At 34.9% G+C, this 14555-nt stretch overlaps 1 protein-coding gene across 2 annotated transcripts; it reads right to left on the reverse strand.

Annotated features, from left to right (window-relative positions):
* Positions 1-5598: 5598 nt before the first annotated feature.
* LOC107796705 (putative phospholipid-transporting ATPase 7) lies at positions 5599-14172 on the reverse strand. 2 transcript variants are annotated; one of them, XM_016619498.2, is made up of 11 exons: positions 13950-14172; positions 10996-12939; positions 10796-10906; positions 10095-10371; positions 9915-10003; positions 9728-9815; positions 9405-9614; positions 9178-9303; positions 6996-7094; positions 6688-6879; positions 5599-6599 (listed from the first exon to the last, which is right to left on the reverse strand). In XM_016619498.2, exons 2-11 carry the CDS (start codon positions 12768-12770, stop codon positions 5928-5930), a joined length of 3639 nt encoding a protein of 1212 aa, XP_016474984.1. In that variant the 5' UTR covers positions 12771-12939; positions 13950-14172; the 3' UTR covers positions 5599-5927. The 2 variants fall into 2 exon arrangements, with proteins under 2 accessions (XP_016474984.1, XP_016474985.1); XM_016619499.2 differs by having other exon boundaries at positions 10996-12927; positions 13950-14170.
* Positions 14173-14555: the final 383 nt, after the last annotated feature.

Here is a 14555-nt window from a genome sequence, read left to right on the forward strand (position 1 = left end):
TTTCATGTCATGCTAGACATATAAGATAGATAAAGGTGATTGCACACACCATTGACTTTATACTTTCAAGTGTTTGAACAGCAGGTCCAAAACTACACATCTTTCATCTGACACTAGTTCTACTTGAATTGTTTCACAAGACCTAATATCCTCATATATATTTAGCGTTATCATAGATGTAATCGACGAACAATTTATATCAGTTCCAACCACCTTTTTCATAAAGACATGAAATAGAAATCTTCTCATTCATATTTTCAGGTGCCTGAACCTCTCTGAGATTTTATGAAGTACTATGTCATGTGATCTTCTAAATTTTTTGCCTCCTTATTATGATCAGTTGCCCATCTTCTTAATCAAGAATTTTATTTGAAAGCAATTTGTCTATATAAGTGTATCATAGACTTTGTCCTTCTAGGACTTATTTTAATATGAGCATTTGTAGTGAGAATACTGTTACTTTCTATGGGTCAGCAAATCCATCTGGAATGCCTTGCAATATATTGCAGATGCACTATCTTTTATGAACTTCAAGTTCACATTATCTTATTCGAGGATCCAGATGTACAAATGATAATTCATTCTACATAACTTTTTCTCAACAGTTATGATGTCTCCCCCTCATGTTAGAAAAACTAACTTGCTTCCTCAACTTTGAAAACTCACCTTTGTGTGTTATGGTATTAATCAAAATATACGCCGCCCATTAATAATAATAAGAAAAAGATGAAATTATTTGGATCCTAACCCTAAACAACTTGTAAATGAAGAATGTAATATACTTTCGGATATAACTTATATCAAACTGATATAGATAACTTTGTTCTCATAAGAAATAGTTTAGCTATTAAGTGGAGGCACTCAATAAATCATTTTGCTAAACTAGTTGTGATGTAAACCAACTTGTCAAGATGAAATGTCTTGAATAAAAAAAATATGAAAATTATGCTTGAAATTAAATTATTGAGCAAATTACCTCGCAAACATCAGGTTGCGGATTAATAATAATTACGCATGTAACCATTTCATAGATGTATCTTATGAGGTATACATGGCAGGTGAATTGGCCCATATTTACTTTTGATATTTCCAGCATTCATGGGATTCAATCCCAATTTTAGTTGATCTATTAATTAATGAGAACAAGCAATATAAGAGAAGTCGTAAAGAACTTTTTAGTTCTTCAATATTTAATTCTCTTTTATTTTTGCACATCATACTTAGATTGATATGGCTAAAGTAGTTATACCAACTGCATAAATTAACAACATTGATAAACTTCAGGTTTACACCATGACGTGTACAATTACCAATAATCTCCAAGTTTATTACGATATAGGTTTTTATATCAATAAACTTCTATTTTATTGTGGCATTCTTTTATTTGTGCAGTACAAATTAATCTTATGTGATATACATGGCATGTGAATGAGACCATTTTTATAGTCTCAATATAACCAATCGCTTTCGCGAATACTTTAGAAACTAAATAAGTTTTTTTGAGACTTACTACGACACAATACCTTGTTGATAATCAATTTTATTTCTCCAAAATAGTATGATTGGCTCTTCCAGAGCTCTCAATTAATTTTGTACTATCACATATTCATCAACACCTATCAGATATGGTGAATATCTCTTTCAAGGAGAAAGTTATACCTCTATGATCATGGTCAAAATCATTATAGTCAAGATATGTTACTTGCATTACTTTTGTCCTGTAATAATCACATTGCTATAATATTTTGGCATAATTACAATATGTATATGATCAATGATAATTCATGCCATAATAATGAAATTATTTTCTTATTTCATCTCAAACATTCATCTAAAGGTGAGTGTGGTATATTCACTACCGCTAGCACGTTCATATTCTTCCAAGAATGAATATGTACTCATAAATCACATGTTATCACATTCACATTATGACCATAGACATCTATATGTACTTTACGATATCTCATATCAAATTGATGACAAATATTAATTTCACAGAGTGAAGGATTATTTTGAGAATCCTTATTGTTCTCATTACCACAATGATGACGATTATAATTTTGTCTATTGCCACGTCCACATCCATTGATACCTTCATGATAATATCTTGTCTTCTTTCAAACTTATCATATTCTCTTAAGGAAACGAGAATGAAGCAAATTCAATGGGACGGGTTTGCACTTTTTATGCTCACAATCATACATGAATTTGATCATGGCAAGACATAGAAATTTTACCACTTCGGGCGGTCATAATTTCCTACAACTCTATTAGAGTTATAACCAAAATTTATTATCTTTGCTTGTATTTAAAATCAAATTATAGAATATCAAGAATTTAAAAGAGAAAAATAAGGTAAAATACTTAACTTATATCCAGAATTTATTCCTGAGGGAGGTTCATAGAATAATTGACAATCATTGTGCTCAATATAATGTATACGTTGAGGACCATGCACGTATCCCAAAGCCTCTACTCAATTGGTTGGAGTCGTGTACTGATAACGTGTTATAAAATAATAAAAGAAGAAGAAGAGTATTGCAAAGAAAAGTAGGGAGAGGGAATTCTTATTGATTTGGGATGAATTACAATGGAATAGAACCCCTCCATTTATAAGAAAAAGTGACTTAGCCGCCAAGTAACAAACCTTAAAATCTCTCTAAATTATAGATATTTACCTTAAATACAATTATATATATATATATATATATATATATATATATATATATATATATATATATATATATTAGTGTGGGGAAAATTTATTTGCACAAGTAGGATCTTTCGGTGCTACCGTTTAAATTTTAACCTCGATAAACAAAATCTTGAGAAAATAGTCTCGATTAGTATTTTAAAGCATGCTAATCAAAAATTCTTGAGCAAATTTTATGGTAATTTGCCAATATTCTGATAGTTGCATTAATTTTGCACAAAAAATCTAACGATTGCCATATTTTTTGCAACTGACCACAAAATTCTAACCGATCATCAGAATTTTTCCCATTATAGCTGAATATTCTGGTGCTTCAAAATTCTGACCAGCGTGCTTTAAAATTCTAACTAGCGTGGATTAAAATTCTAACACGGGGCCATTATCCCAAAACTTTCATAATAGGATTCAAATAAAAATAGTGGTTTGAAAAGATCTATCCAGTATCATTTCCAGTTTATTATAAGGTATGGCTTAATGATCAAAAAAATAGGTGAAGATAAGTTCTAAGGTTCATATCTAAGCCGAAAAAAGTTAGTTTATGTATATAGTATCAATGTTTTTTTCTCTTTAGTCATTAAGTACCGAGACCTCTTGCCGGAATAATGTAGACAAATGGTGAATTAAAAAGGGAAAATGACAATGTATAGTCGCTCTCAAAATAGTAGTCGAAAAATATTTTTTTTTCATATGTATACATTTTGTATGTTTTGTACAAAAATTATATAATTTTTATACACCTTTTTGGCTACAGAATATAAATAATTTCTGGTGTGTGCTAAAAGTGATAATACCCCAATTAATAAAAGGATGTTATTTTATGTATATTAGAAGAAAGGGTTATGTAGAAAAAATAGCAGAAATTGCACGGGGCGCCCTATTTGGTCGCCCCCATTTAACCTATACCCATTTTTTAAAAAGTTTTAACTTGTACCCACTTTTTAAACAACTTTAGCCCCCTTTCTCCTCCTCGTTTTCTTCTTCTTCTTCTTTCTTCTGCTGATGTTGGTGTTGCTATGAAACTTCAATTCATTGGATGATTGTCATAAGTATGTTTATCAGATTATTTAAAAACAAATTATAAATAATTACGTAAGTTAGTAGACAATAATTTGTGAATATTTTCACTACGGGAAGTTTAAGATCACACTTAGTGATTCTTTTCATGGTAATTCTGTTCTTTTCACGTTTATTGTTTCCAAAATGTATGGTTTAGATACTATTGGCAATCTGATTATTTATCTAGCATGTTAGAAAGCTTTTTCAAAAATTTCAACTTATATTGTTCTGGAGTTTTTACAAATGAACTAAATAACTTCAACATCTTCTGCTGAAGTTTTTGAAAAAGCTTTATGACAAAACTAATGAATCCAGGACAAAAAAAAAACTTCAGTTTATTTAGTGCTGAAGTTTTTACAAATGAAATAAATAGCTTAAGCATCTTCTGCTGAAGTTTTTGAAAAAGTTTTATGACAAAACTAATGAATCCAGGACAAAAAAAACTTCAGCTTATTTAGTGCTGAAGTTTTTATAAATGAACTAAATAACTTCAGCATCTTCTACTGAAGATTTTGAAAAAGCTTAATGACAAAACTAATGAATCCAAGACAAAAAAACTTCAGTTTATTTAGTGCAATTACAAACAAAAACTTCAGCAAATAGAGAACAAAACTTCAGCTGCTATGCTTAAGTTCAGCAATTACAAACAAAAACTTCAACACACTTGGTTCAACAATTTTTGCTACTTCAGGCCCGTCTACTAGAATGCTGAAGTTTTGCGTGATTGTCTTTGCTACTTCAGCCCCGTATGCTGAAGTTACGCGAAAAAATGGATACGTTTGCAATTTTTTTTGCAAAGCGGGCACAAGTTAAAACGTGATCCAAAAAGCGGGTATAAATGCAAATGGGGAGAAATTAAAAAAAGCTAAATTTACAACTGGTCGTTCAAAAATAGCCGAGTTTCAAAAGTAATTGAAATTTAGCCACTTTTCATGTAAAGATAAATTTGATCGAAAACACTGTTCAAAACCCGGAAAATACGCCAGTATATTATGTTGGAGTTCTAGCATAAGTATACTTGAACTCCAGCATATTATACTGGAGTTCCAGGATAAGTATGCTAGAACTCCAGCATAATATGATGGAGTTGCAGCATAAATACACTAGAACTCCAGCATAATATACTGGAGTTCCAGCAAGTATACCGGTCCAGCATAATATACTGGAGTTTGGAGCACCAGTGCTCAAGTCTCCAGTATATTATATTGGAGCCAGCAAAGTATACCGGTCCAACATAATATGCTGGAGTTCATACACAGGTGCACTGAACTCCAATATATTATGCTGGACCGGTCTCTGTTGCAGTAAAATAGTGGCTATTTTTCATTGACTTGGTAAACACTGACTATTTTTGAATGACCAGTCCGAAAACTGGCTATACCGTGCTATTTTTACGAAATGCCCCGAAAAAATAAGAGTGGTTGGGTAGTTTGGTTCAACCTAAAATAATGGCCCATTGGCTCAATCTCTAGGTCTGATATGAAATATTGATAAGATTGTTAGCTAAAGATTACCCAACAGAACCAAATTCCAGAGTCGCAATCGCACTGCAAGCTTAGTCAATGAGGTAGGCTGTAAGCTCAACAACTTTTTAAATTGCCACTTTAAGGTATTTCAGGTTGACTAAACTGTAATATATATCTTAGGAGCTGATTATATATGTTTAATCTAACTAAAAGGACGAAATATAATTATGACCACAATAAGCAAAGAATAAGGTTGCTCCAACGAAAGAGGAGAATATTACTATGATCAGAAGAACAGATCGAACTTGACTGGTAATGTATATGATCATCTGTTATTTCAGGTAAAATAAAGAAACAATGAACTATAGCCAGATCTGAATATAGCACTATCTTTCAAGGGAATCAACATCCAGAAGTTGTTTGAAAAAAGAGTATACAAACCATATGAGAATAATAAAAAAACTATGTATTGGCTACTTTCCCAAACTGTACTTGAATACAGTACAATACAATGTGCACACTAACTTGGAACTAACGAATGACCTCAACTGAGGCTCCCTATACTGCACAAATAATTTTACAAATCAAGTCAAAAAGGGCCAGCAAAAGAATTGCAAATGGCAAAAACCCTAAATTCTGCTTTGTCAAGGGGGAGAATCCCAAAAAAATAAAAGAAAATCAGTAACGCACAGCTATGCACGCGGTGACTCAATTTGGGGACCCATTGAGGAATACTTTTTGTGCAGCCTCCCCCTCAACTGCCTAATTTTTGCATCTACTCTAGCTGTGAACCCGATATTGGTCTTCTGTCTTGCTTTAGACCGCTCTGTCTTCCACATATGATGATCTTCAACGTCTTTCTTATAATATTTGATTTCTTGAATAATGTGATGATCCATCGGATTGAATGATCTTTGGAAAGATATGTGCGCAAGGTAGGGCAGAGTGCTGACAACAGTTACTAAAAGGGTGGTACACCAGTACACTGGAGCAGGAGCTAGAGCTTCGACAAGGATTTTGAAGGCATATTTAGAATAATCTGGTGCTAGCATACCATAGATCAAAAGAAATAGGTACCAAGTAGCAATACTTCCCCAGATAAGAAAATGTTGTATCCATGTGAAATGACTCATCGTGAGTGCAATCTGGCAGTTGACAGCCCAGATAATGCAGGTGAACATCGTAGTACCAACAGCAATCAGGTCAGCAGTCTGGCCTTCAGCACGGAAGGCTTGATCATAGAAGATGATAATGTTGAGGAAGAAAACAATGAGGGAGGTATAGACACCATTGCCAAGCCAACCAAATATTCTATACCAGTCAAAGAACAAGTTTTTGGGCCCTTGCTGGTACAGTGCTGGAAACTGCACAGGGCATTACGGTTTAAATTACTATTGTTCAGTGGAGGTTACCTTGCAATCTTATAAAAGAGGGTATTGAGAATAGTCTCACCTGTAAGCAAACTTCAGAAGGCACATCTTGCTCAAATACTCCAAGCGCGATCACAGGCAGTGAGGTAAGAATCACATTGAACAGAATCATGTATGAATCATCATAGACAGACTGTCCCGAAAAGCCCGCAAAAGCCTCAAAGTAAAAGAGTGTGAGGCCAAATGCTATATTTTTGTAGAAGAAATAGCATATCTGCATGCAGAATGCACAGCAAGTTAGATGAAACATGACAAGTATGGGAATTATGTCAAGAATCCAAATTTCGATAATTTTCAATCAATAAAATGAAAAAGAATCCTAGTTATTACCATCTGAGCAATTCGTTTGTAGCACCAATGCCCATGTACAACAAGAAGCCTCTCCAAGAACCGAAACTGTGCTATAGCAAAGTCGCTAGCCATCACAGCCTGCAAGAAGTGATAATCAAGTAAGCCGAATTACAGCATCCAAGAGCAAAATATGCTTGCAGAGGATAGTAGCCTTGTTTTATTCCTCAATCATTGTAATCTGGCATCCCAAACTTTAAAAATGGGTGAGTTAATGTATAAAAAACTGGAAAGCAAATATGAGTTGTTATTGATCCTTTTAACTTATAAATGCAGCAATGATCTACTTGGGACATTGGATTTAAGGTTATCTTTCCAAATTAGAAAATATTCTCCAGATCCTACTTAGGCTAATCAATCTATGCAGACAACAGGTAGCAAGTTAAACCAGGGAAACCTCATCCAAGGCCATAGGGAATAGAACATAAAAGCTTTTGTTACTTTGTAGTTTGAACTTACATAGATCAAGGAAATGCAAGACTTAATTTATTACATGGAGATAATACATTACTCGTACTTGTTTTCCAGAAGTAACATGAAATCTACAGTTGTATAATTATTTGAAAAACATCGTGAAAAAGTGTTTATTCTACCATTTGAGTTAAATATGTTAGCTCTCTCACCAATCAACCGGAGATCTAAAATGACCAGAGCTAATTTGACAAAGACAGGTGATTTAGGGTGTGTTTGGTATGACATAACATATCTTCCGATGAGATCACTTACTATTTTTCAGTGAATTTCAATGTGCAGCAATCTACTAAGCAAATAGATTTATGATCATCTTCCTCAATTAGGAAAGATTCTCCATCCCAGCTGCTACTGTTCCTTGGATCAGACGGCTTATGTTAATCTGGCTAGCTTTTACGAAAGATGATACTAGGTTATCCCTGGGAGATATATATTCAGTAGAAGCGTACAAAAAATATCTCAGAAATGCACTCTGCTTTTCTTGTCAGATCATTCTGGCAAGAAATTCAAACAGGCGAAAGGTTCTCGACATACTGTTTTTCTACAGTTCAACAGGAAGAGTAGTGATTCCAGAAGTCTCCAGAAAAATCATTTTTTTGGGCTAATTAGGCCTGAGGTTTTGTTACTGCTTAAGATTTTAAGTGGTCTTTTGACACATTATCAAATGGTCAGCTATAGGCCCTGGTTTTCATAGTTAATCTATACGCCTTAGACATATATAGAGATTCCATAAAAATGAATACAGATGCATTATGGTCCTATGATAAGGAAATTGTATGGGTCGAAATCTGACCAAGGGAATCTTGCTCACAGATAGATTACTAAGAGACGATTAGGCCGAGGTCGTACTCAAGATGGAAGGAACCTATTGGCGAGCTGAGTAACCGGGGCGAGGTCGAACACTCAGGCCGGCCATAACGGCTAGTTTTGTAGCAAGACATTTCAGGGGAATATTCTATGCACTTGTACTTTATGTTAGGTAAGAAATATGTCTCATATAAATAGAAAGGTAGAGAGAAGAAAAGGGGCATGTAATATTCTATATGATAAGAACTCTTATGAAAAGTTGACTCTCTAGTAAAATACAAATATTGCCTTTCCATAGAGATTCGATTTGCTGTTTATCCCATATTTCTCGCATCAGATTCGAGAAAGTTCCCGATATTCTCATATCCATTTGTCTTGCATCATTGTCAGAAAGAGGAATCATCCACCTTATTCAATATTGGCTGAATCGTTCTCTCTATTTACATTTATTGCTATTTAATGTATTTATTGCTTATCATTTAATGTATTGTATTAAATTGGTTTTAACGCAATCTCACGTTATTTGTACAAATACGTTTCAGATCTAGAATTTATTATGTTTAGCTAGGATTTACCCAGTATCTTCCTATTTAATTAGTTTAACAAAAGGTTTAATACTTTTGGTCAAACAGAAATAAACCGAAAAATTTTGGAGTATGGGAACAAAATTGCACTAAGGAATTGACTTTGGTAATCCTGGAACCCAGTATCATGTTGTTTCAAATCAGCTTGTATACTATAAAATGTATATGTGTCGCACCCCTTTGATCTTATTTCTCTAACAAATTTTTAAATGCAGTATTAAAAAAAAATTGTCCAAAGGAAAATGTAAAAATCTTTTAGTATATTAAGAACACCAAATCGCCAAGCTAGATTTATCACCAACCTGCATTCCTTCTGCACCGCTAATGCCAACTCCAATATCTGCTTCTTGGATCATCCCAACATCATTTGCACCATCACCAATTGCTAAGGTGGTTTTTCCAGTTCCCTCCTTTACTAATCTAGTAACCTGAGATCCAAATTGATACAAATAAATGTACATATGACCAATTTCATGGATGAACAGTTGGACTAGAATTGAAAAGGCTAATTTGATTTCACATATCTTACCAAGGCCTTCTGCTTAGGAGAGACTCGGCAGCAAATGACAGATGCACAATCGACTGCTAAATTCAAAAATTGATGCTTCATATCAAACTCCAAAGCATATGTTAGAGTTTTCCCATCGATAATCAAGGCGAATGCAGCATGTGGATCCTTTTCAAGCTTGATCATTTGAGAAGCATTTGTGATTTGCATCAAAATGTTCTCCTTTATAGCCTGATCAGTGAAAGAGCAATTGAGATGGCCGTGAATAATTCTAATAAATAAAGAGATGGACATGAATCATAATAAAAGTAACAACTTAATAAACTTGTTTTATAATGACCAACCCGTTCCGAGCTTCGTTCCACCGAGTCTGCGTTCATAGTCGCTATACATATTTGTCTCATCCCTTGCCGAAGTAGACTACATGCATACCTACATGGAAACAAGAATTGTATTTTATCAGCTCAAATCCAATAACTAAACAAGTAAGAAAGAGATGGCAGACGATATATCTCTGAGCGGGAGACAGACCCTATGTTGATGGCTGTTTCCATCTTGTCACCTGTCAGAACCCATATCTTGAGACCAGCTTGGGCCAGCTTATCTATACACTGAGGAACCTGATGAAAAGGATAGATGTGAAATAGTCAAAAAAGGCTACTATGTCAGAATAGATATACTTCAGATTCTTGAGGAGCATAAAGTACATACTCCCTTCTGTAGTTTATCCTCCACAGCTGTAGCACCAACAAGGATCAAATCCTTTTCCATCATGTCAGATAGACGTTCAAGCATGGCATCTCTATCACCACTGATTGAAGCTTTTGCTTTAGTAAACTCTTCATTCCATGCAGAGTATTCTGTTGCATCCAGCTTTTTGTAGGCAAGCACAAGAGTACGCAACCCTGCTTCCCCATAATCATTTAAATGCTTTGTGGTAGCTTCCTCAAATCTCCTTCCATTTTTTGCTAATCTATCATAGATGATGCTGCATAATCCAAAAAACAGCATATCATCCAAAATTTTACATCAGAAAGGTCATCATACGCCACATCTATGACTAAACAATTAGCCAAGGCAAGATGATAATAAGAACTTAGAATTTCCTTTTTCATGCATTCAACAATCACAAAACTTATCAAAGCCCTGTCCCAGGTCTCATCACAAAGAGATGGTCTAGGAAATAAAAAATTCGGGAACAGAAACTATTAAAAGGAATGAACTTCACCCGATACAAGGGAGAGGGCGGGGAAGCAGTAATGGAGAGTAATAACTAGACGATCTGACTGGAATTTACAGGCATGTTAACAGCATATTTTATTGCACAATAGCCTCTTCAGTGACCTACTACTGGATACCCAAGTAGATACAAAATAGAGACTAACTTTAAAAAATGTCAAAAGAAAAAAGACCTGTCTGCTCCTTTACACAAGAGAAGAATCTGGCCCCGCTCATCCCGAATAATAACAGACATTCTCTTCCGCTGGCTGGTGAAGTCCAGTAGATTGAGAACTTTGAATTCCCTAAAGATAGCAGATCAAGAGTAAGTGGTAATATACTACAAGGGTAGTGTCATTCTTGAAACAACTGGCAACAATTTAGGCAGTCTCACCTTTCATTGGGATCTTCAAAAGAAGGATATCTCTCCCGTACAAAAACACTTGCTTGAGTTCTTTTACAGAACTCAAAGCCAAATTCCCTAGCTGCAATAAGGAATGCTGCTTCATCAGGAGATTCTGCTTCGTAATTATAGCTGCCAGTATCCTGATTTAACTCAGGAATCGCAGTATGACACAGTGAAAGTATCCTAAAGAATAGCATGATCACATCTGCATTTGGCTCCTTTGTCCAATTCCCCTTCATAAGTCGGCTATCCTCAAAGCTGAACCCCTTTATTGCAGGCCTGATCTCATTTTTAGGAGTGACAACCGTCTCTAATTCAATTTCTGATGACCGTCTCTGTGAAATTTCAAGATCTTGCCCACCAAGGTCCTCTGCCATCTGCTTTGCAGCTGCAAGTTCTACATCACTGGCTCGTGTGCCATATGCAATACCAGCAATGGAGCATTTTAGGAAGTCCATTTGGTTGCATGTCAAAGTGCCAGTTTTATCCGAGAGGATGGTATCAACCTGTCCCAACTCCTCATTTAAGTTTGATGTTCGTGCTTGAGCAGGAGTTCCTGTCTCGTCATCGTACATATTAATATCCTGGTTTATGAACAATGCCTGTAGGACCTTCACTACTTCAATAGAAACATAGAGGGAAATAGGAATTAAATAACCATATAATATTAGTGCAGTGATCAGATGGAAAATGCCTGACAACTCAGGCCTGTCTGGATCAGTTGTATTCTTGTTCTTGTCCTTAGGCTGCATATACCACCAGTTCGGCATGTCGAATTTTGTTTTTACGGCAAAGCCGATGGAACTGATAAATGATATCATGACAAGGAGGCTGAAGAGGATGTAAATTATCTTGTCCATCTGTAGTTCGATCCTGCTCCTTTTCGAAGGAGATTCCGTAGAATTTTGCATAACTTTGCTGTCATGACCAGTGAATATAACAACTCCATAGACATACGCCGTGTTCCTAAGCTTTGAATCCCTGAGGAGAATCTGAGTAGGATCAAGAGGATAAATCTGACGATCATATTCAAGGTTGCCCACAAAAGTGTAAAGGTTAGGATTGGGATCCTCACATTTTATGGTAGCCCTGAATTCCTTGAAAGCCTCATCATCATCCAATGGTAGGGTAACCTCCAAAGCTCTTTTTACCTTCAAGTTTGTCTCTCCATCCAAGTTCATAGTTTCCACATAACAAATTCCATCTTCATAACTGGATGATAAAAGAAGTAAATCAGCCGGAAAAAATTGATCCTTTTCCACCTTCACAATGTCTCCCACACGAATCTTCATCCATGGCCTGGGACCAAATGCACCACCTTCCTTATGTAGACTAGCTTTTCGCAGATTGACCTTCATATCTTGTATGAACCGTCGTGAGTCTTCCAATGCTTCCTTCGCCATGCTCAACCCAACAACAAAGACCAAAGGAGCTATCATACTGATAGGTGAGAATGGAGAAAGATCCGTCGTGGCTGACAGAATAGCAGCCATGAGGAAATACAAGTTAGCAACACGTCTAAATTGCTCAAATATGGCCTTGGGTAGGAATGTGATGAAATTATACTTTGTGGTAGATATGTAGTTTGTGCAATACTTAAGAGGTTTCTTTTCATGGAGATAGGGCTGATTGCAATGGACAACTCGTGAAAAACCGGCACCTAGCTGATGAGGACCCTCTTCCTCATCAGTTCGTGGCCTATAGCAACCAAATGTATACAGATTGCTCCATTGGATCTTTGCCCTTTTGCTGCCTCGTGCCATTCTTTTCCTCCCAGTGAAAGCCAAAATCAGTCGCACACCCACATAATACGTTTAAAAAAGAATTATCGCTTGCTTTCACCAGGACAATTGAAGGGTTGATCCTCGTGCACAGAACCGTGCTCGACTGAATATGGGATCAGCCCCTCTTCAACTCCCCCTGAGGTTTGAGCTGTCAATCGAAAAACTTGATTCTCATATAATATACAATACACAAGTGCAAACAAGTAATAGACAGGCCAAGCCCATAACTCAAAAGCTGAAAAATTCCAGCAAACAACATTCCTGATGATACATTAACCTCAAAAGCACACATTAATCTCAGCAGAATGTAAGTGACACCAAGATTCAACAAAATAACATCCCTATAAAAATGCTATTTATTGTTTAAGACCCATCCAATTGCATAGAAAAATTTTAATTGACATTTTAGTCAACTTAGGAAGTAAATTGGGGAAAAAGACCTCCAAGAGCATATCTAGGGAAAATTAAAATTACCGCAGATTTAGCTTCTTATCCAAATCACAAACAAATTTAAAGTTGACCAACCCCAAAAAAAAATCAATAAATATAATAGGAAAATTGAAACGATCAAAATCCACTTTACCCAACTTGATGGCTGCAAAAATCTCCTCATTTTCCCAGAATACGATAAATCAAAAATTAAAAGCAAATAAAGAAAAAGTAGAAAAAAATTCACATAAAGCTAGCGTTTGGATATAGATTGAGTTGAAACTTGAAAAAATAATTTTTGAAGTAGTTTTGAAAAATAATTTTTGGAAGTTGAAATTATGTTGGACATGCATTTTATTTGAAAAAAATTTGAAGTTTTGTGAGTAGTAACTTGATTTTCACCCAAAATCTATCATAAACTAGATTTTGAAAACTTAAAAAATATTTTCAGAAATTTTTCAAAAACAGATCACTAATCTATGGACAAACAATGTTTTCAAAAAAAATTTGGAAAAAACTTGCCAAAATGTCTGGCCAAACGGGGGCAAAAATTCAGCTAAGTTGCAGCTAATTAAGCACATTAATATAACAAATTAAAAACATAACAAAAAATTAACCGACAAAATGAAATCTAACATACTAGTAAAACAATTGATCCAACATATAAAAAGCTCAAACAATTCATACATTTTTCCTTGAATGATAAAAACAATGAGAAGAAACGGGCACCTGAAGTCAACAAAGATGGAAAAAGGAAATATAGAAGCAGAGAGAGGCCCAGGTAGTTTAAAAAGACCAAATTAGCTTCGGAATTGCAGAGATCGCGCAATGTAGAATGTAGGAGAGAGAAAGAGAGAAGAGAGAGAAAGGGACAAAGAGGAGAGGATTTTGGGTTTAGGCCAAAAAAAGACTTCTTCTCTGTGTTGAAAGAAAGATTCAAACCAGTTTCAGTATTATTTCAGTAAAGTATTACATACTATATAATTTACGGGGCTTTGTCCCTTTACTGAATTTTATTTATTTATTTATTTATTTATTTATGGAAGTGTATTTAAGAAATGTAGGCTGTTGCTTTGTATTTTGACTACGACATGCTATTCACTACTACTCTACTTCATTCTCTCAATTGTACAAATATAACACTTAAGGGTGTGTTTGGTATAACGGAAAATATTTTTCGTTGAAAATATTTTTCAATAAGTAGTAATTTTATTTATTTTTCGGTGTTTGGTACGCAAATTAAGTAAAATAACTTCTCAAGAGTATTCATAAATAATTTAGATACAATAAGCATAAAGTCATAAACTTTCGGAAGGTTGTTTCGAACCAACAACT

Source organism: Nicotiana tabacum, chromosome 8 (assembly GCF_000715075.1).
Source record: "Nicotiana tabacum cultivar K326 chromosome 8, ASM71507v2, whole genome shotgun sequence".
Taxonomy (NCBI): domain Eukaryota; kingdom Viridiplantae; phylum Streptophyta; class Magnoliopsida; order Solanales; family Solanaceae; genus Nicotiana; species Nicotiana tabacum.

Bases quoted from the DNA above. Each gene is read 5' to 3' on its own strand.
- LOC107796705 (XM_016619498.2), bottom strand. From the start codon at position 12,770: ATGGCACGAGGCAGCAAAAGGGCAAAGATCCAATGGAGCAATCTGTAT. The intron at 7,095-9,177 runs GTTGGTGATAAA...CACTTCTTGCAG, and splicing joins GCGGTGCAGAAGGAATGCAG to GCTGTGATGGCTAGCGACTT. The intron at 6,880-6,995 runs GTAATAACTAGG...TTCTGCATGCAG, and splicing joins ACAAACGAATTGCTCAGATG to ATATGCTATTTCTTCTACAA.